At 44.7% G+C, this 25,486-nt stretch overlaps 4 protein-coding genes across 6 annotated transcripts in view; 3 read left to right on the top strand and 1 right to left on the bottom strand.

Annotated features, from left to right (window-relative positions):
• The window catches only part of stoml2 (stomatin (EPB72)-like 2), a 288,761-nt gene that overhangs the window by 44,104 nt on the left and 219,171 nt on the right, over positions 1-25,486 (top strand). The window lies entirely within an intron of this gene.
• On the top strand, positions 56-5,511 carry prkab1a (protein kinase, AMP-activated, beta 1 non-catalytic subunit, a). The gene is made up of 8 exons (XM_029168411.2): positions 56-179; positions 1,465-1,659; positions 1,738-1,907; positions 2,023-2,116; positions 2,354-2,468; positions 2,805-2,938; positions 3,047-3,115; positions 4,105-5,511. The coding sequence occupies exons 2-8, from the start codon at positions 1,510-1,512 to the stop codon at positions 4,180-4,182; spliced, it is 810 nt and encodes a 269-aa protein (XP_029024244.1). The 5' UTR covers positions 56-179; positions 1,465-1,509; the 3' UTR covers positions 4,183-5,511.
• LOC114866541 (phospholipase A2-like) lies at positions 6,222-9,881 on the top strand. 2 transcript variants are annotated; one of them, XM_055513532.1, is made up of 7 exons: positions 6,222-6,400; positions 6,490-6,637; positions 6,720-6,853; positions 6,935-8,294; positions 8,367-8,495; positions 8,950-9,071; positions 9,357-9,434. In XM_055513532.1, the coding sequence occupies exons 1-4, from the start codon at positions 6,259-6,261 to the stop codon at positions 7,051-7,053; spliced, it is 543 nt and encodes a 180-aa protein (XP_055369507.1). In that variant the 5' UTR covers positions 6,222-6,258; the 3' UTR covers positions 7,054-8,294; positions 8,367-8,495; positions 8,950-9,071; positions 9,357-9,434. The 2 variants fall into 2 exon arrangements, with proteins under 2 accessions (XP_055369507.1, XP_029024246.1); XM_029168413.3 differs by lacking the exons at positions 6,222-6,400; positions 6,490-6,637; positions 6,720-6,853 and adding exons at positions 9,133-9,280; positions 9,585-9,881 and having other exon boundaries at positions 8,276-8,294; positions 9,357-9,487.
• ppp1r3c2a (protein phosphatase 1 regulatory subunit 3C2, duplicate a) lies at positions 11,475-14,150 on the bottom strand. Of its 2 annotated transcripts, none has more exons than XM_029168410.3 (3): positions 12,844-12,929; positions 12,661-12,722; positions 11,475-12,571 (listed from the first exon to the last, which is right to left on the bottom strand). In XM_029168410.3, the coding sequence occupies exons 2-3, from the start codon at positions 12,678-12,680 to the stop codon at positions 11,578-11,580; spliced, it is 1,014 nt and encodes a 337-aa protein (XP_029024243.1). In that variant the 5' UTR covers positions 12,681-12,722; positions 12,844-12,929; the 3' UTR covers positions 11,475-11,577. The 2 variants fall into 2 exon arrangements, 1 of the variants encoding a protein (XP_029024243.1); XR_008696327.1 differs by adding an exon at positions 13,825-14,150 and having other exon boundaries at positions 12,451-12,722.

The raw sequence follows: 25,486 nt of genomic DNA, 5'->3' as shown, positions 1-25,486 counted from the left end.
TAAAGAAAGGTTTTAGGAATACCTTTATTTAAATTTTAACCAACTTCTTTAAGGTTGACGTACTGCGCATGCGTTGGAGAGGGGGCGGGTTTGTTTAGTGTGACTAATGTTTTGGTTTGTGCTGAGAGACTGGGCTTGAAGAGCTAACGTCTGTTACTGCGACTATAAACGCTGCTCAGGTAAAAAAGCAAAACGGCCGTTTGTGTTTATGACCACTAATTTCTTCGCTGCAATGACGTCACGTCTTAGTAGAAGCCAGCAGCACCAACTACCAGTAGCCGGCTAGCCAGCAGCTCTGTTGCTAGCTGCTAACTGTGGTTAGCTTCAGTAAACCATGCAGCTAATATAGCGACACAGGCTAAAACTAAATAAACCAAATACTCGGTGTCCGTTTAGTACAGACACACAAATGCACAAAAGCTTTTTATGAGATTTTGTTCTTGGTATCAAAGCTTAAGATGTGCTCTTAGCATTCTGGGGTCACGACTGTGGGCAGCTAATGTCGTTTACCGTTTATTATGTTATTATTAGGACTGTGTTAGCGAACAATAAGTGTAAGTTGTTGTATAATAAGTGTAAGTTGTTGTATGAACGCATAAATGTCAGACTATGTCTAATATTTAGACCAGTGGTGGATGTTCATTAAAAATAGTGATACTTGCCTACGTTGGGAATGGACTTTCATCCACAGATGGGGTTTATTAGAGTAAAACCAAAACTTGGCAAAATCCACTTTAACTTTTTTGAATCGGCCTTTCTGACATTTGTTCACTTTGTTTTCACCAGAAGAACTCTAATAATTTAAGCAACCGGGCTTCTCGTGAAGCCTGACTCAGTCACCGATTCCACCCAAACCTTGTGTGTCATCGTTTGACCTTGGGTGAAGTGTATGTGTTGGTGTTCTGCTGCAGCTTCCACTGGGGCCACTGGTAGTTTCCAGGCTGCCCTTAAGACGGCCATTAGTTTCACTTCACTCCCCACCGATATGAACTCAATTTGCACTGTGAAATGTGTTCGAAATAGGTAATCCATTATTGCAAATGCAGCGCTGCCTTTATTTTCTCAAGGTCATATTACCGTTGCTTAGTTATGCAGCTGGATGCAGAGAGTGATTTTTGCAGAGTTTTAACCTGAACACTGTTATACAAGTTATTTATTCAAGTATATTTTTATACTGCATTATAAAAAGCTGCCTAGATCACACTCGCTCTGTAAAGGCAGGATGGTTAGTCTCTAATAAATCAGATGCCCTGGTAGTGCATGAAAAGTAATATTTGGTTCCCAGCTGCAGGGATTGTTTACTCAATATACAGTTTTATGTGCACTGCCACATTGTGCATAGTCCAGCTGTATGATGATTAAAGTGAAGTGCATTTTGTATATATGACTTAGAGGGAAAAGCTTTGAAGGTCAGTGCCACATGATTCTGTTGGAACATTTCTGATTTGCTGATATGCTTTAAAGGTCTGCTGACACTGACCTTGCACTGCCCTACGAGACGTCACAGCCATGGGGAATACAAGCAGTGAGCGGGCTGCAATGGGCCATGGGGAAAAGGCTCAGAGGAGGGACAGCCGAGTTACCAAGGAGGGAGAGAGGCCCAAAATCCTAATGGACAGCCCAGAGGATGCAGACATTTTTCATAGTGAAGATATTAAAGTAAGTGATGGTACTTACTGTAGTTTTTAGGCTTTAGGCTGAACAAACAAAGTCAATGCTCTTTGTCGTGCATTTCAGGCTCCTTTGGAGAAAGAGGAGTTCCTTGCATGGCAGCAAGACATAGAAGCCGATGATAAAGGGCCAACTTTAGACCGACCGACAGTCTTTCGCTGGACTGGCGATGGCAAAGAAGTCTACCTGTCAGGGTCCTTCAATAACTGGGCCAACAAGATTCCCCTCATCAGAAGGTGAGGGCGTGTCTGAAAAAAACTGACTTGATTTGATACATGCAATAAAGCTACACCGGATTGTATTTATTTCAGGAGATTAAATTATAGTAAATTATTTTATCATCCTCTACAGTCAGAACACCTTTGTGGCCATTGTCGATCTACCTGAGGGGGAGCATCAGTACAAGTTCTATGTAGATGGCCAGTGGACCCACGACCCAGCTGAGGTCAGCAATTATCCCCACACTCTAATATGATGTTCTGTCCATCAGGATTGCATTAGTAACATCCAATGACATAAGTAGTTGTTATCATGAATTCTATTTACTATTGAGGTAATTTATGTTTCTTCCCAAACCTTTTAATTATGACGATTGTACCAGTGTGTAGTAGACACTGTAATTGTAACAGACGTTTGAGTTTGTCAGTTTAAACGAGTAACTGTGTGGGTTTTTTCTTCACAGCCGGTTGTAACCAGCCAGCTTGGAACAGTCAACAATGTCATCCAGGTGAAAAAAACTGACTTTGAGGTATTTGATGCTCTGATGGTGGACTCACAAAAATGCTCTGACATGTCAGGTGAGTGACGATGCCCCATCATGTCTGCTCTGCTACAGTAGGATGTACTGTTATAACATGTACCGTTTGGAATCTCATACAGGAATGTGCCCACAATCGCTATAGGGTTAGGGTTACATATCCTAACATTATTTCCTAAGTTCTGAATATAACATCTAGCTTATATGCTTCAGTATATAGGCATCATAAATAAGAAGCACTAATTTCTTTCAGTTTTTTTTGTGGCTGAACTAGGGTCAGAATTTCTTCACAGACCTGTTTGTGAAATTTCTGTTTTGTAACATACTATCGTGTCATCTTGTGTCATACTGTTCCACCCTCTTGTTTCTTCATTAGACCTGTCCAGCTCTCCTCCCGGGCCGTATCATCAGGATGCGTATGTTCCAAAACAGGAAGAGAAGTTCAAGTCTCCACCTATACTCCCACCACACCTGCTGCAAGTCATCCTCAATAAAGACACTGGAATTTCTGTAAGTAGCTTATTGTAGGTCATTCAGTGTATCAATATGAATGTGGAAATGCAAATGGGAAATATTTAACAGGGAGCTAAACTATGCTATGATTTTCCTTAAATCCAGTGTGACCCAGCGTTGCTCCCAGAACCCAATCATGTGATGCTCAATCACCTCTATGCTCTTTCCATCAAGGTAAGGTCCCAGACAGGCAATAGGAATTCTGTGTGATGTTTCTCAGCACCATGGGGCTGCTAAAATATCACCAGTCTTAATGCAGTTGTATCCAAGAAACACCAACAAGCTGCTAATAGTCAAGCTGAAGGGCAGGTATTGTCCCACTTTTTCTAAACAACATGACAGCAAAAACAAACTAGATGTGCACTTGAAACCAAGAGCAGACAGCAGTGTCAGGCTGAAGGGGGTAAGCCAAGGATAAAAACACACATTTGCACCGTTCTCATGCATGTCCATTAAAACCAATAACCGTATTTTTCACTTGGCAGCTTGTCAGGTAGTCGGCTGTTTTTTTTTCCACCTGGTTTTGTTTGCAGTGGTAGTTTTAAGTGCTTGTTCTCTTTTTGACAGCGTACATGAGCTTTGCAACTAAAATCCTACAGTGCACATATGGATGAAATAGCAGATTTTACACGGCCAATCTGCCTCCTCTGTGGCCGCGCTGGTTCCTCTCAGACATCTGAAAACAGACTTGTTTACTGGAACTGCTACATTAAAAAGTTCAAAGTCCACAGTGGTTCAGCAACTGGACATCTGGGATTGTGGGACCAAATAGGCCCCTGGTGACTTTAGCCAAACTGTGCATTCTGTAATCATAATCAGTGCCCGTGAGACATGTTCTTTTCTGTATTTAACTAGAAGTGATGGTAGATTGTCACCTAAGGACGCATGGGGTGGATTTGTCTCAGCATCTCTCTGTAGCTTTTTACCAAAGTGAGAGCAGTGTGGGAGCGATAGTGACATTTTTGCCTGATTGTGGATGGGATTAGTGTGCAGAGTGGGCTGTTGAGATTAGTGGGTGGCCCTCCCACTAATCGCTGTGGTTTACAGCATGGTAACTAGGCACATGCACTGAACTGATAACAGTGTTCCCCTTCAGGTTTAAGCGTTGTATTGTTTGGGAGGCGTGTGATATTTTTGCTTGATGCTATCGTTTTCTCTCGCAGGATGGAGTGATGGTGCTCAGCGCCACGCATCGCTACAAGAAGAAGTATGTCACCACCCTGCTCTACAAGCCCATCTGACTGAAGCCTTTCTTCCACTTATATCCTAGTGTGTTAAACCTACACTGAGTGTACAAAATGTTAGCTCCACCTTTTTTAGGAGAACAGAACCCTAGATCCCTGCTGTTATGTGCTTTGTGAGATCATTTCAACAATGACGTTACCTCATCCATCCTGCACTTTGAACCTGCAGCTCTGAGTACACTCGGCATATATTCCGTTAATGTGCACATTTGTTTGGGGAGATAAATGTCACTCAGTCACTTCTCTCCTTCATAACCTTCATTTAAGTGCTCACTGACTGACCCCCTGTATTCTCCACAGTGTCTTTGCTAAGTAGACATGCAGTAATAATAGGATACTACAGTATTAGAATATACTATAAGAGGACACTATGTAAAGCCTGCAGTCAAAACAGGCAGTGATGTAACGACATGGGAAAGTTGGACTAAAACTCCTCACATGTGTGAGGTTGCTGTTTTTCCCAGGATTGAAGATAAGAAGAATGTGAATGCTGAGGTGTGTAGGAAGTAATGCACTATGGTCCAGTAGTTCTCCACAGTCTGCTTTTGCCTATTTATCCTAAACATAGTTTTAAAACTGACGTCTTATTTAGTAAGACTGGAGTAGATATTTTTGTATCACTTATTTTATGAAGTGTTTTTCTACAGTTCCTTGGTTTATTTTTTCATCCATTGCTCTTGTTTTAGTGTTGTAACAAACATTCCAATCAAGTTGCCAGCAGATCATTAGCTAGGACTATTTTTTTTAATATTTCAAGAAGATATATGGTGATAAACATTTATTTTTTGTAGCGTACACTTTACTAGTGTGTGGATATGAAGGCTAATGGTCAACTCATCTATGCAGGTTTAATGGTGTGCACCTGCTCTAGTGTCATTTATTTTATTTGATTTCATTTTTATACAACAGTGGAAATGCAATATGTAATTAGGTGGACTTAAATGTTCTCCAGAGTAAAGGACCCATGTTTAGTAGATGCCAGTTTCTGAAGAGCACAAGACAGTGGCTGACCAGTATCTGATCATGTGACAGAACTGTTACTGATGTTATGACTGACTTCTTTGTGCTCTTAGAGTCCATGTATATTTCAAATATAACAGATGTGAGCATCCAGTTAACGCTCTGCCTTGAACCCCGCTTTTACATCAGTTTCTCTTTGTCAGGTTATAGTCTGTATGTGTATTGAGAGCATGATGTAACTTATAGGCCAGTAGAGACTGACAATCTGCTGTTGTTTCAGAAATGACTCACTGATATATTCATGTAAAGAGACTTTACATTCAAATGAATTCTGCACTATCATTAAAATGTTGTGAAGCCTTTGAACCTTAATGTTTACATGCTTTCTAGTTTAAGAGATGTTTATATTAAAGGTTAAGTTATGGTACAGATTAATATGCAGTTATCTGTGTGTGCATGTCTCATCTGAACAGTCCGTTTTATTAAATGCAGGCTGTTTTTATTCTCTGGCACCTTAAAGGCTTTTAATCAGGGAATGTGTCTACACTGGTCATTTTAAGAGGTTATTAGAAGCTAGTCAACAGCTCCGACAACAACTTTGTGCATCTGTTTCAGACCATGATTTCATTTGACCCAATCTTGCACTAATGCTGTGTTTTATTATGAGCACTGAGCATTAAATGCTCTGTTCTATTTCCTGATCTATGATTTCTTCCTTTCATTTTTCAATAATGTAACAGGATTTTACATGAGGATTCTTTGCTTCAGTCAAGCACATGCAGCTGCCAGTGCACTCAAAGATTTTCACTAGATTTCCCAAAATAAGTCCAACCATCAAAAGCCTTAAAATAACATTAGAAAGGATATTTTCAATGAATTTTACTCTTTGGTGTAGTTATGGCAGGTGGATGTGCGAAAAACAAACGTCTCAGATGCAAAAGACAAAACCTTAAATAAGTCGTGTTTATTTGCAATCGTCTGAGCTAAAAATAAGTGTCCAGACACTTTTGTGAGCTTCAGCTGAAAAAGGTGTGAGAGTTTCTACACATGCTGGTTTGTCATGGAGCCCACGTGTTGTGTGAGGTGTGCGAATGTATATGGTGTGAACAGCTGATGGGGGAGGTCTCAAGGTCCCAAGGACTTTATAAGGACGGCCTGATGTGTGTGAAGACAAGTCGCTGTGGAGCTGAGCGTCACATTCACACCATGCACCCCCTCCGGGCTCTGTTTCTCCTGGCTGCAGGCCTCTGTGTCGGTGAGTCCTCCGTATCCGGCTTCACATTCTCGCATGCATTGACTGCACAGCTGTAGAGACTGACTGGCGGTTGCTTGTGTGTGCATCAGCCCAGGCTTACAACGTCAAGGCGCTCACGCAGTTCAGGAAGATGATCCTGTGCGTGCTGCCCAACAGCTGGCCGGCGCTGGACTACGCCGACTACGGCTGCTACTGTGGGAAGGGAGGCTCCGGTGAACCAGTGGATGATCTGGACAGGTCCGGTCCCGCCGCTCGGCTTCATACGGACCTCACACAAACGGCCTTTCAGTCTGTTTGACCGTGAGCCTTGTTTAAGCAGGTGCTGCCAAGTGCATGACCAGTGCTACAACGATGCCATGCAGCATCCTAAATGCTGGCCCATCCTCGACAACCCCTACACCGAGTTCTACGACTACAGCTGTGACAAAGACAACAAGAAGATCACCTGTGGCAGTGAGTTCCCCGGAAGCACGCGCTTCACACATGTTGTTGTGTCAGTAGACTCAGGCTCTGTTTCCGTTTGCTGTGTCGCAGGCAAAAATAACGAGTGTGAAATGTTCATCTGCGAGTGCGACCGGAAGGCCGCCGAGTGTTTCGCCGTGTCGCCCTGGAACCCTGAGCACGAACACCTGCCCAGCGACCGCTGCCGCTGAAGACGCCCGGAACACGCTCACGAATCAAATCAAATCAACCGATCCGTATGCGTCTCTGAAGTGACGACTGGTTTAGTCATTTCCTCGTTTCCCTTCACCACATTTTCTCAGATCTCGCATGATTTGTATAGTAGTGAACTAGCCTTTGAAAATGTTAAGTTATTATTAAATTATGAACAAATTTTGTATTTAACTCTCACACTCATGACAGTACACTTATTCAAAGGTGTATGATGGTCTGCCATTAGAGGGCATCGTGATCTACCTTTTCTTCCAGCCTTGCACAATGAAAATGAATGCAGCACTGCATCTAATCCCTCTTATGAACTGTACCACTAAAGGTCCCAAAAACATACTTAATGCTTGCACATTCTGACACAATAAAAATGCAATTACTCACAAATGTATTACTTTAATTGCGTCATTTTCTGGAGCACCTCGTAACGAAGCTGAGGATTTGAGTCGTCCACCTGCACGTTATTGAGCTGAAATCACTGCTTAACCCTCTGGCTTTGTTCCTTTTTACTACCTGTTCATTATGTTCCAGGGCCACAATCAGTTTAAGCTGTGATTCTTTACATTTTTAAATTTTCACTGCATAAATATGTTAACTAGAATCACTTCTTGTACTTGTATAAAATATTAATTTATTTTTATTATTTAACCATTAAAATGTTGTTTGACAAGTGACACTGGGAAAAAACAATGGTTCTGAGACCAAAGGTGGTTTTTGTGTCACACAGGGCAGTCATCCACATATCCAACAAAATAACACAAACATTCATTTTATGCAGTATTATTCTTTTGCAGGGAAAACAATGAATTACATTTTTTTTGTTCCTTTCACTGCATAATTATGTTAACTAAAATCAGCTCTTGTATTGACTATTAAATATTTTTTTATTTTTTATAATTTAAATACCTTCTTTCATCTGAATCATCCTTCTTTAGATCAGCCCATTTCCTTTAGAGGTGTAAACAATTCATTAACTTACAACAGGTAAGTGATGTTGAGTTACGTCTGTCAGCCAACATTCATTACATTAAAAGTCTCCTGTGTGTTCATACAGCTCATTCCCATTCATCAATCACGTGACAGAAGCTGATCAACATTTATATCAATTCTTGACCAGATCTCCCTGAATGCTTGGTTTGACCCCATGACCTCGCTGGTCGTAACACACAGCCTATAAAAGCAGGAAGTAGTTGGGTGTCACCTCCTTTTGCCTCCTGGATCAATGGTGAGTTTCAGGATCTGAATAAGTATTAAATATCTCCTACCAGTTATAATTTACCCACAATAAATCTGGCAGGAGATCAGCTGGGCTACGCTTCATTAAAGGCGCTGCTGCATGTAAAGCTACAGGGAGGGACGGCTAACGGGTTGACGGTCCAACCACAACCATCACCGCAATAAATCACTGGTGCTCATAATATTTACAGTAGGTGTCATTTCCTCAAGCATGTTAATTATAGGCCTTCACAGCCTGAACGTCTCCTCACAGAATGGCTCACGTGTTTTGGTTTCTGCTCTTTTAATCATTGGTCCTTTATGAGAATATAGCAGCTTTAAGACCACAATAACAGTCACCTTAGCTTTTATTCTACAGCAATTTGTACTTGTGTGCGTTTTATGATCTCCTGCCTGATTCACGCTTGTATTTTAAAACTGATGACATTGCTTCACATGCAACTAGTACTATTTTTTTGTTGATGAAATTTCCCCATTTATCTTATCTCATGACACTGTCATCGTGAAGCATGGTGCAGACACACGGGTGACTCGTCTGAACGCTGTTTGACCCTAAGGGCCCCACACCCTGAAATTGTCCGGTAAAACTAGAGCATATATAGTTTGTGGCATTGTGACCTTCTAATGGTGTGAACACTTGACAGGTTGAGTCCCGAGGCCTCATCCTAGCGCTTCGCTCTCAACCTGATCCTGGTGTAGGAGCGTCAAGGCGACCGGATGAACCCCGTCCAGGCTCTGCTCCTCGTGGCAGCATCCCTCTCTGTTGGTGAGTAGGATTTGAGCTTCTTTGCTGTGAATAAATGCAGTGACTGATTTTGTTTCTTCAGCCCAGGGTTTAACCATCAAAGCACTGCCCCAGTTTAGAAAGATGATCCTGTGCGTGCTGCCTGAAAGCTGGCCCATCCTCCACTACACGGACTACGGCTGCTACTGTGGGAGGGGAGGTTCTGGAGCGCCTGTAGACGACCTGGACCGGTCCGTTACAGTCTCTGCTTCAAAGTCACGCTAAAAGGCCTTTTTCTGCCCTGTTTTATACTCGCGTGACCCACAGGTGCTGCCAAGTGCATGACCGGTGCTACAGTGACTCCATGCAGTTCTCCAGATGCTGGCCCATCATTGAAAACCCATACACCAAGTTCTATGACTACAGCTGTGACAAAAACAAAAACATCACCTGTGGCAGTGAGTTCACGCACATCCATGCTCAGCATAATTTGACTTTTAGATTCTACAGTGAGTGGAAAATCACATAATCAAATGCTTGATTGGTCGTCCTCAGGCAGCAACAATGGATGTGGGAAGTTCATCTGCGAGTGCGACAGAAAGGCTGCGCAGTGTTTCGCTAAGACGACCTGGAAGCCTGAGCACGAACACCTGCCGAGCCGTCGCTGTAAATGACCGCGTTCCTCCCCCGCTTCCAGTGTTTGCGTTAAATCAGCATCGAAGGTTTCTAGATTGATGCAAATGTGAAGTAATATTTAAATAAAAAAAACAGAACATGTTTTATCGCTGGCTTCTGTCACATCCTGTATGTAAATATATTTTGGAAAAAATAAAAATGCATTTGTTTTCAGAATGATACTGTAAATGACCCTTGATTTACCCTTTGATGACTCTTCACCACATACAGTACTGTACTACTGACATGTGACATTTTTTTCATCACTTATTATAGTGATTCTCTTTAATCATCTACCATCTATGAAATGACTTCATCTGGATACAAGAAATGACTCATGCCACAGAGTTGGTAAAAATAAATACCTAATTGTTCTTGTGGCTCAGTGGTTAAAACATTACATGCTGAATTTTCATATTTACATATATTTTACCACATACTGTACTAAAGCATGGCTTTGTGTACTGTGTACTCAGTTGTTGGTGCACTCAAACTCCATTACTAACGTAATGTTTTGTTGTGATAAGAGCTTTGTCTGCACTTCTCCTAAAGAATAAAAACAGCAATATTAAGCAACTTTGATTGTCTTTTGGTCCATTCTTCAGTTTCCCAATACCACAAATGAGTATAAAGTACTACAACTACTGTAGCCCATGTACTTACTGATATCCTATGATGTGTCATTTTTTTCATTAAACACTACACTATTACACATTCTTGACTACGTCCTTTCTGCATGACATGCAGTGAATCCACTGTACTGGGTCCACTGGACCGGGTCCACTGTACTGGGTCCACTGTAGTGTACATACTGGGTCCACTGTAGTGTACATAATGGGTCCACTGTACTGGGTCCACTGTAGTGTACATACTGGGTCCACTGTACTGGGTCCACTGTAGTGTACATACTGGGTCCACTGGACCGGGTCCCCTGTACTGGGTCCACTGTAGTGTACATACTGGGTCCACTGTAGTGTACATAATGGGTCCACTGGACTGGGTCCCCTGTACTGGGTCCACTGTAGTGTGCATACTGGGTCCACTGTACTGGGTCCACTGTAGTGTACATACTGGGTCCACTGGACCGGGTCCCCTGTACTTGGTCCCCTGTACTGGGTCCACTGTAGTGTACATACTGGGTCCACTGGACCGGGTCCACTGTACTGGGTCCACTGTAGTGTACATACTGGGTCCCCTGTACTGGGTCCACTGTAGTGTACATAATGGGTCCACTGGACCGGGTCCCCTGTCCTGTTCACGGGTCTCCCTGTGACCACCGCCCAGAGTGGTTTCATACTTGTGAGCGTTGGGAACACACTGCATGTGCAGACGGCTCACGTGTTACATTCCAGCTGATGCTACTCAGCTGTGACAGTTCCCACAGGTGCTTGTCTGAGCAGGGCTGCGCCGAAAGATAATGAAGGGCAAGGAAACAAGTCTAGCAGCAAGACTGATACAGGAGGAGGAGGAGTGCAACAGGAGAGACACTAACACTGGGCTGATGTAGTGTCTAATGACGACTCCACCCTGAGCTGTAACAACTCCCAGCACGTTCTTCAGCTTCTCACAGCAGTCGGGGAGTGTCCGGAACAGTGTGTGCTGTACAAATCACTCCTGTCACGTTTCCTAGTACTCTGTTCTCTGTTAGTTAGTCGCCTGCTAGGTGACGTACTACCACAACTAAGTTTAAGGACACGTTCTGGAAGTGGTCCATTTGTTGTTGTTGTTGTTGTGTTAATGGGTTTGCTGTAAATGAGTGAAAGAAAAACATTGGTGCAAACTCATTTATTCACATTTCAGCAGGGAAGGTTCATACATCACATTAAACTCTTAAATATTTGTTCATCAAAGTATTCACAATATTGACATCTTCTTAAATCTGCTGCTGTGAATTCAGAGGATAATTCCTCTGGTAGTTGCTCCAATCAGTTTTCCCTCTGTTTGACAAGGTCCTCTGAAAACACTGCAGATCTGCATTGTTCTGAAGTTGTGAGGACCAGGATCGGGGCTTCGATAGTGTGCTGTAATAGCGGCTAGCGTCCCCGCGGTTGATGTGCGATCCCTTTCTCTCCACGCGCACGCGGTAGTTGAGTCCTCTGTTGTCGTCCCAGTGGGGCGTTGCACCGACCCCCGGCCTCAGGGACACACAGAACTCGAAGCGCTCCTTCGGCTCGAGGTTCTGCGGTAAGTTCAGGTCAAATGAATAAACATCCAAGTCAGAACCTGCCAAGTGCAGCTTTTGCAGAAACATGCAGGGAATGTCACGGTGGCTCCGCCAGGAGTCAAAGGTCACTCTCACGAGCACGGCCTTCTCATTACTGACATGGGACACGCACACTCTGCCGCTGAGGGAGTGCTCAGAGACGCTGCAGCTCTCCAGCTGGACGTGCGTGTCCCTCAGGCGGCCCAGGAAGGCCTTCAGGTCCAGGGACGGCTGAGGGAACGCCAGTCGGAACTTGTGGCGCTGCGGTTTGTTTGGGTTGGACTTCAGGTCCTGTGGTTTGGCAGCGGAGGACGTCCTCTCCAGCGTGGAGGAGGTCAGCGCGTGCTCGGGAGTGAAATAGTGCACGACCGCGAGAGGGAGTCCTTTGGCATCGGCAAAGACCACATGCTTCTTCACGCCGCCGCTGTCCCTGCGAGGCTCGAAGGCCAGAGGGGACGAGGGCAGCGGCGAGGCCAGAGACGAGGAGGAGGAGTGACGCGGGGCGAAGGGACCGGGCCTCAGCGGAGCACAGCGGGGGGCGGGTTCCAGGGGGGGCGCGAGCAGCAGCTGGTAGAGAGGCTGGCGCTGGCTGAGGCTCAGGCACATGGCCAGGTCCACTGGCATCACGGCGGGCTGGGGGGCACCTCCAAAGGCATGCGGCGCCCTGCGGACCGACACACTCAGCGTTACACTGAGCTACATGCACTCAGTGGACGCATGCGTGGCTCATGTACATGTAGCAGAGCAGCTCACCGCGTGCAGTTCACTGCCATGCTGCAGATGTCGCAGGTCAACGAACTGTGGCAAATCACAATCTACAGAAAACAAACAACATGAAAGTTACTGTTGAACCATAAACAGAGCGAGTGAAGAATAACACCAACGAACCTGAAAGACACCTGGAATTAATTGTGTTTTTATATTTAACATACTTACATGTAGTTATAGTGAAGCAGAATGCGTCTCATTAATGAGGAGAGGACAACGTGATGGTTCCTGCTTTGTCTCTGTTGTCTTCAGTTCTGAGAATGAGGCAGAACATGCAGTGAAACCACTTTTACATGCGGCTGGAGTTCAACCAATCAGCTGAAGCTTCTCTAAGTCCCGCCCCCGAGGGACAGTCTGTGTGAAGGTGCCGACGATGTGCATGTTCCCACTCAGATTCATTCTGCTCTGATGATCTTTTTTTGCTTTATGGATAAAAACATGTAAACACAGAGATCGTCATTTTCCCATGTGCAGTTATGATTAAAAGGGTAAAAGACACACGACCGTAGACACGCGTCTTCAATCACATCACTTGCTGGTTTTCCAGTAGGAAAACACAATGAAATAATTACTTTCACTCCCTCACTGGATCTCCAATTAACAAGATATTCAGTGACTGCAACTTGGCGCCTTTGTTCAACAGTAATAGTTCCACTAATTAACCAATTATGTGGCATGAAAAACAACAGCACCGGTAGAAGAAGACGTGTAAAGCAGAGCTAATTAGCCTTAAAGGTGCCGGTGCAGGTGTTTATTCTTTGACAAAGACGTTTTCTCCAGGTCCTAGTTAGTATTAAGCTGCATTAAGGGGCTTCAGGACATGTTTACCATCAGGGCGGTGGGTCGTAATGAAATGCAGTAAGATGTCATCGTTTCCTATTATTCTGTAATAATAACGCTCATTAGAAGACACGGCAGATGCTGTGTTACGTAATGCAGCTTTAATAATTGCACTTTGCACACACTAACAAAATGTAAAGTAAACAGCTGAAGTCAGGTTGAGGCCAAGCCCAGTGTGGGAGTTCAGGCGATGCCAAGGCGCCGCAGGCAGCGACATGCAGCGCGCATTCCTCAGACTGAGCGAAGTTCAGTAGGTAACTGGAAGAGAAGCCAAAGGATTCGCTCCAGAAGCTACACGCTCAAACAGACCCCATTCTCCGAAGGCAGATCACAGGTTCGTCAGCGCTGACGTGCGCTCAGCATCTGAGCGTCCGTGTCCTGGAGTCCTGTCCTCGTCCCCCGAGGCCGCTCGTCTCCCGCCCGTCCTCCTCCCAGACTTTCGCCGTGGAGGCGACGTCACTGCAGGGAAACAGTGAGTCAGAGCCGCCCGTCTCAGGTGCTTGGTGGAATCCCTGGTGGCAGAACATGATTCTCAGTCGTTAAACTGTAGCGTTTCCCGATGATGATGTCACCACAGAGAACAATGGTTGGATCATTGGAATGTAACTGAATCTTTGTAGGTGCTGTCTGTTTTACTCGCTTGTCAAAGTGCTTTTACAAAGCAAACAAGTCAAGCGCTTTAGGTTGTTTAGACATTTATGTGTTTCTATACATTTATATGATAATTTACCAAAAAACGAGTGGCTTTGACCCAGCTGTTCAGTCATGAGATTAAATGATACGCTCCATAAATGTGAAGCCTGTGGACGCAGACGTTTATGGGTCCGTCTGATTTAAGCTTCGTCACCATGAAAGCAAAATGCCACGTGAACTCACTCCTCCAGCCATTAGTCATGATGCATAGCACTTTCCTGGCCTCGGCTCCGTGCAGATGTTCGGTGAGCTCACAGGCGTTTGGATCACGTCTGTCTGTTTGCTCCTATTACGGCTCCTCATCCCGTCTGGTGTCGAGCTCAGACGGATCTGAAGAGGACGCTGAGACGTCACGCTGCTCTGTTGACAGGTGGGATCAACTCCCTCTTTGTAATGTCACCGCGACATAAGTCTCCCCCTCATAAAGACGCCGTCTGTCACTAATTGCCACTAATGCCCTCATAACGCATTAAGAGCACACGTTAGTTAAACGGAGCTGTTTGCTCTAATGCAACAGGGAGCTGTCTGAGAAATGAGACCCTATTTGCATCCTCCGACTGCTGGTTCAAAAATATATTATGCAGAAATGGATTCAAGTGGACTCATTCTGCATGTGTGCTCATGTAAACAAAGAAAAGGAGACGTGTTGGGTTTTACAAAGACAATAATAGCTTGTTTCCAATAAAACCAAAAGGAGAAGCTGAAAGTCTGACACACTTCCCAGTACATGTAAACACTGCGTTACCTCTTGTCACCTGTGTACTAGTACACTGTGTGTGAGGAACTCTACTCGCCCGAGGGCAGAGTTTGTCCCGTTCTGCCGTCACGTGTGAAGTTGCTCAGGCGACGGGGCGATTTCCGTGCCTTGCTTGTTGTGCGCGTGTGAGCGGAAGCTTTGAGAACCAGGAGTGAAGGGACGAAGCTGGAATTCGTTTCGGAGCTTATTGCGTTACCATGATTCACTTTGGTACCTAACGTCTTTTTCCCCCTCTTTTAAAACCTTATTAATTTTCTATGCTGTTGTTTTTCCCCAAAATGCCTATTTTCTATAAATACGGAGCTCAACACACGCTTTCAGAGCAGTTTGTCGGCTCTGCTGTTTAAAATACTTTTGAAGTTGTAATAATAAGTAGAAAATGCCTCAGACAGGACTGAAGTACATTTAAGGAGAAGTAAATAAATAAATAAAGGTATTATAATAACATCTTCAAAGCTCAAACTTTATTTCTTTTGGGGTGAAAAAAACCCATCTTCAAAGCGAGCTGTATTTCTGCCGGCAGAAAGATTTGGATTCTGCTTTTAAGAGGAATGATGAGTGCGCCTGACGTAAGCTTGCAGGGGCAGAGCGGCAAATTGCTCAGTGTAACCCCATTTCCACCCTTGGCTGAGTGAAGCTAACACCCTGAGACCTCCATCATCATTTGTGCTGACTCCCCGTGCAACCCGACGGGAGAAAGGGGGAGGAGCGCCCTCGTGTGGGCGGAGGAGGAACAGCTCCACTGCGTGAATGCGTGAATGCGTGAATGCGTGACGCTCCACGTGTGGAGGGGACGAGAATCCAGCGTGGACGTCCTCATAGACACATTTCCTTTAATGTGACTCTCTCCACACGTTACATTCACGTTCCTTTCTTTTTTTGAGGCTTTTGTCTGGATGTCATGTTTCTTTTATTATTGTTTTACGCCTCACGTCGTGTGTAATGGGAAAGATCAGCTCATACGTGAAAGCTGATTTTCATGTCATGCCAGGATGAAATGAAATCAACGTCTCCCCGGAGGTTATGGAATCTAACATCTACGATCTTCTGATATGATTCTGTGTCATAAAAATGTAAAACACATTGGTGCAAATCTGACAGATCTGATTCAGAGGTTTTTGTTCAGCAGACTGAATGAAAGTGCGGATGCAGCACATCATTTCTCACTAAATGAGGTTAGGGAAATCAAGATCAGATTACGGGCTCAGATTTACACTTTTGTCTTCCTACAATAGCTAAGAGTCTCATTCTTTATTAATAGTGGAATTAAGAAATGGAATATCATTGATAGATTGTGGAGCGGCGGCAGATCTTGACGCTGTGAGGCAAAATGAGGAATGAACAGAGTAGAGCAGCCACAGATTCAGCTTCTAGCTACCACCAAGAGGCCTCGGAGTGGATGGAAGCCACTAATGGGCCCGTGATGCCAAGCTGCTCGTCTGCTATCATCCATTATGTTCTATTTCTCATTGCTGTTGACGCCGTCTATTAAAGAGTCTCAAACAGGCAAAGCAATAAATGAGAACTGCAACCTTCTCCTGTTTGTCTGAACCAGCGTGTTGGCATCAAATATACATAAGGAAACAGTGCTTATATGGTGCGAGGCCTGGGCCCATTCCTGCTCCCTATCTGCACAGAGCACAGCAAACAGGCCCCGTTGAAATCCTGCCAAAACGGCAGCAAGAACTGTAGCGGTCAGATGAAATGCGTTTGACACGGTTTAGAAGTTTAAAACTAAAACGGGAGCAAAAGTGTGAACGCAGCGGCGCAAAGAAACATGCAGATTGTGTGGGAGCGCTGCTCGTTAATGTCATGAACGTTTCCCTTTAAAATGAGCTACGACGGTCGACGGTGGAGAAGAAGAAAGGTCTCCTCCGGTGGAGCCGTAGCTGCGTTGTGTAAATCATGTTCAGCTCCATATGTTAATGATGCACAGCATAATGATGTGGGACTGTGACCTCTGCTCCACTGGTAGAACCACAGATTCAGAATACAGCACCATTACCTACTCATGTTTCTATTTATTCATGAAAGCATTGTTTTGTTTCTCTATGATGTGTTCTGTATTTCTATGAAATATTGATCCATGTTATATGATTCTACGGATCCGACCAGGACCATATTCGGACTTCTACCCGTCACCTCTCTGTGGATGTGTTACTTCTGAATGCAACGAGGGCCTGAGGGAAATGGGCGCGATCCTCTTCTGCGCTGAAGGATCGAAACATGACAATGAAAGGTGTTATGTAACTTAAATAAAGGCCTCAAAGACACTTGAAGTCGCTCCCAGGGCCGTTACAGCACCAACACATTTGTGACACAGCAGCTTGGAATCTATGCAGACAAAACAGAGCTCATGTTTGTCTGTGTTGAATTCAACCCAGTTGCAGCGTAAAAGAACAGAGTCAAACAGCAGCTGCTTGAAGCCTGACGGAACCGGCGCACCCGGGTCCAACCAGTTGCACGTCAGGAGCTGTTTGTCTTGTTTTTTTTTTCCATTATCCCAAAACCAGATGTGTCCTAATTTACAGAGTGCATTTTGCATTTTGCGGAACAGCTGTGAGCGGAGGAGCGCTCTCCACCGGGCGCGTCCTCACAGCTGGCAGGAAATGGAGCGGTCAGGTGAATCCACGTGAAAGTCACTAACCTTTAAGGTGTTCAACTCCCGAATCCAAATGAATCCTGACGGAGGACGTCACACAGTGGGAGGATGCGCTTTGACATAAACAGAGCAGATGGCGCAAAGCAAAGGTTCCTGAGGTGAGTTCATGAAGCTGTGCAGCGTCCGTGATCAAAGACGATGCTGAATATGTTGTTGAATCTGGTAAAGACTAAAAACCACTAATGAATGAAATCTTAACTTCCTTCTGATCTACATCTAAAACATAGAGCAGTGGCCGGACTCGCAGTCTCTTCCCGTTCCACTGGATGGCAGTGAGGTATCATTCATTCCCACACAAACCAGCGGCGCCTGAACGCAGCACGGCGGCGTTTTCTTCACGAGGAGCACGCGCGTCCTGGCTTTTAGCCCACAGGTGCGTTTGCAGCGCCGGCTTCGGCTCAGTCGCCCCATGAAACACTTTCCACCAGCACAAGCGCTCCTATAACCTTGGACAGAACATCAGCACATGATGTATGTTGTTGAGGAATTTAACAACTGGGGTTCGAGCCCGGCCGGGCGCTCGCTGCACATAAGTCAGGCCCCAAAACTTACACGCTCGGAGAATTTATGGATTAGAAACAGTCTGTGTTCTCGTTTTATGTACTTTTTATGATAGATGCTCCTGCACCGGCTCTGCTACAGCAGAAAATATCAACTTAGCAAATTGCAAAGATTAAAACATTACGCAGACGGAGACTGGACCGTCCTCGTGGCTGAGGCTCATACGCTCCGCAGGCGGACGTGGCCCTCGGTGCTGAACGCGGTCCAGGTGCCCGTCTCAAACCTCAGCGCTGCTGCCAAACGTATGGAAATGCTCATACGGTATTTATTCTATCGACAAAAGTTCCCACGTAGTACAAACAATTGCAGGTAAATAATGGAATCTCGTCCCGCTCATTCCAGCCCATTTTGCACTTGCATTATATAGAAGGTGACCTTGGAGGGGCAAATTGGGAGCTTATTTCCAGTAATGCATGTCACGATGCCATAGGCTCTGTGCTGCAGCCTCACAGGGATCCAGTGAATCTCTGCTTTACTGAAAGGCCTTACGTCACCGACTCAGAAAGTAAAGGCTATTAATTAAACACGGTCTTATCTGCGGGCAGCTTTAAACAGCGCAGCAGCAAGACTGATGTTTGCGAGCGTTTCTGCTTTACCTTCGTGCCGGTTTCTCATAAATAATGGAATAGCTAATTAAGACCCATGTGACTGTCCTAGAAAAAGAAAAAAATATATTTGCAGCATATGACATTATGCTGAAAGAGTAAAGCTTCAAAGACACATGTGAGACTTTTAATCTTAACCCAGGAAGGAGACGTGACGTGAGCAGCAGCTCGGACTCAGGCGGAGGTGAAACAGCAGCAGATCTGCTCCACATCCTCTCGACGCCGCTGCAGCTCGGCCGCGTTCGCCGCACCCTCGTCCGTCTCCGCTGCAGACGGCGGTTCTGACCCGCAGCGACTGTGTTTCCACAAGATAACGGCGCCACCTGCAACAAAACGTCCGCCGCGGCCGCTCTCAGATCGGCGCCGTCCAAACACATTAACCGTGAAGCTTCGGCGCGATCGAAGGATGAGGCCGACGGAAGCGCCTCTCAGGCAGAGTCTGGAGCACAAAGGGAGCGGAGCCGGAGTCAAGGACAGAGGCGCTTTCAAAAAGTGATGCTTCACTCTTCTGCACAACTTTGAGACCTTGTGACACGTGTGATGTTACAACATAAACCTTTTTCTTATTTCTCACTTGCATCTGTCGGCCTTGAACACAGTCTGCTCAGTTGCTATGGAGCTTTTATCTCATATCAACATCCTACCAACATTCATAGCATGTAAATGAGTGGTTTGACATTTTAGGAATTATGCAGACTCACTTCCTTACCAACAATTAGATGCCATGATAGAAAGGACATGTGCAGCCAGAGTTGTTTAAAGGAACCTATTATGATTGTTCACACACTAATAATAAGTCCACGTCCTGCCTCCACCGGTGTGATCTGATGCTGTGTTTTTGTAGCACATCAGCTCAGTGTGCATGTGTATATTTCCTGTTGTCATCACTCAGAGTCAGCGTCTCACAGTGTGGTAAAAATAAACATGGAGGACAGCAGCGACGGAGCCAGAGGTGAATGCAGAGACGGCCAAGTGTCACATTTATGGGACATTCACGCTAACAGACATTAGAGTAGAACTGTTGTTGTTGTGTTAGAATGTAATAAAGCGCATTGAGCCACTGTTTAATGGGGAATAGAGACAATGTGAAAATGTGCCCTGATGCCACTATGACACAGAGCTACATGGGTTATTACACAACACTTTAAAACACCCCTAACAGCTTCATATGTTCATACAGAGGGAATATGTTCATTAATCAGATAACACTGGGCCTTTTCTCCGTTTTAAACTTTCTATCTTGGAAAATGATGCGAAAGATCAACTGGGCTAATGAAATTCAAGCTTAAGCCACATTTTCCCATTTCTGATGACTCTCGTCTTCATTTGAATAGCCTTGCGTCGATACCCAGCAGACTGCGCTGAATAATGAATAAAGTTTAGCATTTCGTGTGGTTAAATCGTGGCGTTAAGGTGAGAAGGGGGTTGAGCTGATCAAAGATGAGGGCTGCTCTGCCGAGACGCTGGGAACGAAGTTCATCAGCTCACGTAAAAAACACGCGTGATCTCGTTGAATGAAAGCACTTATTACAAACGTGAAAAGAACATATTTGTAGTATATGAATAGTTCTCTTGTGACTTTATGCAGCAGAATGGTTTGATATAACTGGATCATAGAAATAAGTCTTATCTCGCCTTCAGTTAATTCCATGCCTCCTTCTCTTCTCCATCTGAATTCCATTGTGTCTGCCTAATCAGCCAGAAGCAGAAATGATCTGCTAACATTTCATTTCTCCATGAATATTTGATTGTCAAAAATTGCCCCCAGGGAATGAACTGGGCCCAAGGTTCGGTTTTGATTTGCGATTAAACTATCAAGAAATCAATTTCATCTGCTTTGAATAATTCACGGTTTAATGGAATGAAAAACGGCAAATGGGCACGGGTTATGAGATGGTCTGAAGGGTGTGTGTGTGTGTGTGTGTGTGTGTGTGTGTGTGTGTGTGTGTGTGTGTGTGTGTGTGTGTGTGTTGGTGGGAGCGTGCCGTCATGCCTTTCAAAATAAAAGCACGGCTGTGCTTGGGAGGTCACGTGTTGAAGCCGTTAAATCGCCCGTGTGCACAAATAAGGGCGACATCATCCCTTTGTGATGCTGAGCAGTCCGTAAACCTGGGGACGGAGCCCCACGGTTACACTGGAGACGGGAGACGAGAGGAGGAAGCGGAGATGCTGAAGAGAAAGGACACATTTTTCTTACTCCCGAGCGAGAACCTAATGGCAAAGGTTCGGAAAGACTTTTTGATGTCGTCGCTGCGCTGGATCCCCAGAAGTCCCGCAGTGACACGCACAAATATGTCATCGTCTGTTCTCGTCACTTCAAAAAGAATAGCGGCGCCAATAAATGGCGGCGCGGCGCCCGTGTGCAGTCGCACCCTGACAGCTGCTGAATTAAAAAGGTGGCTGTGTTGTCAAAAGGCTAAATTGGCTGGTACCAAACTGAAGCCCGCAGCCGCAGCTCCGTGCAGCTTGTCACATTGTTCCGTGTTGTTTTTCTAGGAAAAGTTGTGTAGTTGGCTAACTCCAGCAAGCTAACTTTAGCTGCTGTTTGTCACACGCTGTACACTCGATTGAGCTTTGCCTCATCTTTATTTTTGGGTCTTATTTCCTGAATCTGAAGACTTGCAAATGATTGTGATGTTGTGGAAAAAAGGTTGATGCTTTAAAAGAGAAAAGAAGCCAGAGCATCTTATTTTAGGGTTAATCACTCGCTGGTTTGATAGCATGTCAGCAGAAGCTGACAAGGACCGCTGAAATATTTTGGTAACACCATCATTAGTGGGTTTCACTCGCAATATGGCAAGTAAAGCAGTGGTGGAGGGTTCGAGCTGCAGCAGATTAGACGAGGTTGTTGACAGAAAGCAGGTCGCAGTCGTGATCCTGAGGAGTCGTGTTTTCAGTGGACAGGAAACAAACATCATACATCTGAACCAACATGGTTATTACCACCGTCGCCTGCACTAAGGAGCAGGAAAACAGTGGGCTCTCATGCTGTTTTAGCACGTTTGTGTTGGCAGCTTTCATGACTTTATATTTTCAGTGTTCTATGTTTCTCTTTAAGCTTGTGGTTAAAGTTCAGAAAAGCTTTTTCGTGATTCATCCTGGAAACAACAAATCTGGAGTCCGTCCAGCAAACTGACTCGTTAATATGCTCTGTATGAAAAACCAGCAAACAATCAAACAAATGTATTCATTCACAGAATTACAGGATGTTGTCTGTGCTAAGATTTACTGCTGTGCTTAATCTGCAGTTCTTTCGTGAGGCTGACATTTTTTTATACAGCACATATCAGTACATATGTGTTCATTTCTGTGTGCAGAAGTTCCAGCCTGCTTTTTAAAGGGCTCTGCCTTCACCCGTTGCGATAAGGCGCCAATGTGCATTTAAGTATCCATTTGGGGCATTTACTGTGAGAGGATAACTAGCAGAGTGGCTCATTTAAATTCATACTTTTGTAATATTTCATAACTCGACTTCTGACCCCTTGTCAACAGTTTCCTGGCTGTTGATTGCCTGGACTACAATGATTAAAATTGAGGAGAGAGTGCAGGATTTTCTGGAAGCTGAGTATGAATACAAAATTAGTGATACAGCTCAAAAACAGTTTGGGAAATAGGACTGACAAGGAGTGTTGACACATCATCAAACTCAGACTGATTGCTTGAATAATTGGTTTGTACCTAATTATATTAGAGTGGCCTCTCGGTGCGTGTGCGAGTGTGTGCAGCTTTCCGTGGCCCCTCGGTGCTCGTGTGCTGCTTTAAGCGCTGGCTGGGGGAGCGGCGCTCTAAGGAATCTGCCGGATTTGCTTTCCAGCGGCCTCTTCGATCAAATTCACAGAGCAATTCTGCGGCACCACAATTAAATTTTAAAAGTTTACAATCACGTTAGGGAGCGGCAGAGAAAGCAGGAAGCGCTGGAAGGGCGACCTGGTGTTTTTGTTCTGAGGCTGTGATAAGAAGGCAGCCTTTAAGTGAGTTAAATGAGAAATAGCGTCTGCACAGCTGTTGTTCCATTAAAGGGCCTCAGAGGAGGCTTTAGAGGGGGTCTGAGAGGCTCCGATGCGGGCAGTCTGCCAGCAGACCTCCCTGCATCTGTTGCTAATTCTTTGTGCGGGTGGAAAGATCCCTAATTTGGTGCGTGTAACCATGGCTTTAATACAGGTGTCTTTAAAAATGACAATGGCTCTATAACACAGGTGTAAGTAACAAAGTCTCATTTGCTGCTTTGGTTTTTAGGGGTCATTATAAAAACTTAAATGGGCCTTTGAGTTTTATCCCCGTCTCTGCTAATGAAACGTGGTGAAAGAAATGGGAACGTTGTGGCATTTGCTGCTTTAGATCACAGATGGATCACGCTTCCCTGTATAGAACTGTTGATCCTCCATAAGTTCAAGCTGCCGCTGGAAAATAGGGGGCTTTGCATTTCTAAGATGAGAGCAACGCTGCAGGATGTGACCTGAATCTAACGCTGGCTATAAATAACAGTCCTCCAGTAAAATTGAGTGTGTAATTTGACAGAGGTCCTTCAGGAAGTTACGACTGAGCCTTTTAGCATATTTTGTTTTGCTTTCAGTTTTTTTATGAGCCCCTCGCATGATGTTTGCTCAGTTTGAGCCAGCGGAGTTATTAAGAAAACGAACCAAAGCCTGAAACGGACTGTCAGTATTTGGAGCCTCTTTGGTGGAAAACAAAGGAAGGACAGTGTTTTATGAGCGCTCCTTGGAGAGCAGCTCCTTTGTACCCAGGCTGCCATGTATTTACTCTGCTTCAACATCTCATATCAACTTAAAAGCTCTACATACTGTGGTGTTTACACTTTGTTTCAGCTGAAGCCAACGTTGCAGGTTTAAGACCGACGGCATTAAATATACAGCAGAGCAAACGCACCCAAAACGATGTGATATATGTTTTAAACTAACATCAAAGTGCATCCAGACGGCGCCTGCTGCTGAGGAGGATAATACCTCCAGTTGTACATTTAGAGAGAAAACGTTTGATGAAGATAAAACTCAGGGAGAAATGAACTAAATGCTGATGTATCGAACCCGTCGGAGTACGAAGAAATCCCCAAATTCTCAAACAACTGTTTAAGATAATAAATAATTAATCCCGGATTTGATCTTCAAAAAATCAATAACCGTGACCCCCTGAGTCTGATGCCGCAGCGTCTCTGAGCTGCAATGAGGACGGGAAAGTGAATGTTTGGAAAAGTTCCTCCTTCCGCTCTGTCTCCGTGCGCATCATTCTCCCCTGGGGTCGACTTCGCAGAGAAAGCCTTAAATCCAGCTCTTAGTCAGCGAGCTAAAGATATCTATGTCAGAGACACGTTTGCTGTTCCACGTTCCTGCGACCGGATAACTGCTCCGCCACGTAACGAGAACCCTCCTTATGAGTCATTTCTCTGTGAGCCACTTATCTTGATTTTGTGTCATGTCTGAATAAAGTGCATAAAGAACCATACTGGCCTATTCTAATTGTATAAATTATGTCTGACTTAAACCCCCTCTCGTCCTTAAGCCTATTTCTGAAAGTGTTTTCTGAAAGCCTTTACTCCCTATTTCTGGTTCACTTTCATTATTTCAATTTGACTTTATTAAATCCAATGTACTGTCCTGTTGTGAAATATAAAAGAGTACACAGCCCAAAACGGAATGCATTTTTTTTCGTCCTGTCTCGTCTACGATGATAATTTGTTTTTCAGCTTTGGCATTGCTTTTGACAACACCGAAGCATTCTGGGAAAAGTACAGTATCCATCCCTCCATCTGCTGACGTGTTTTCTGCCTCTGCAAGTTCAGCTTTCTGTTTGTGGCCACTTTCTGGTCATTCCTGCTGCGTTTTTCCTATTTCTAATCAAACCTTTTTTATATAAAGGCAAAATCCAATTACACCTGATGGAGATGATTAGAGCGATTCCCGAAGGTACTCTCTGCCATTATTCACTCTTTTTCTTCCTCCTTGTTTGTAAAAAAATAAAAATAAATAGAATAGATTCATCCTCTCGAGAATGTCATGTTCTTATTATTATGATGCGGTTGTTTGTTGTACTTTTGCTCATCTCATCATGTCTTTTAGCATCACTTTGTGTCATTAACAACTTGTTTTTGCCCAGGTTTGTGATCAGTGAATATATTTTGAGACTGATTTGAGGGTTCCAGACTGATTTCTTATGTGTTACAGTGGGTGAAAACGCTCAGGCCAAACATAATCAAGGCAGCGCGAGCAGCGCTGAGCACGCACGGCTGGGATTAGACGTCCTTAATGCAGTTTTAGGGACAGTGAGGTTCCAGTTGTGCAGAGATACGGTTCCGGGGGTAAATACCAGCGAGGGACTGAAGGATTTAACCAGCGAAGGCACAGAGAATCACTGTTGTAAAGTACCCTCATTTCCCACGGTCATTTACTCAAGCATCTCCAGGGGCACTGTAGTCTTATAGTGTAAAGGGGGGGGGGGGGGGGTCACTGGGAGGGAGCAAGACTTACAGGTAAGTAGAAAGAGTGGGGATGTTCTCATTTATATTTTCAAGCACTGTACCTGGTCTCCTTTCTCCCTTTTAAAGCCTGTTATTAGCCTGTAAAGGTGCTGTTGTGCAGATTAACAGACACACCACATTATCTGCAGCTTAACCAGTGGAGGAGACGTGGAGGAGACGTGGAGGAGACGTCCAGGCATCATTTCAACGCTGGGAGAAAA

Source organism: Betta splendens, chromosome 12, assembly GCF_900634795.4.
Source record: "Betta splendens chromosome 12, fBetSpl5.4, whole genome shotgun sequence".
NCBI classification, from domain to species: Eukaryota; Metazoa; Chordata; class Actinopteri; order Anabantiformes; family Osphronemidae; genus Betta; species Betta splendens.
This window is presented reverse-complemented; position numbering and strand designations above follow the sequence as displayed.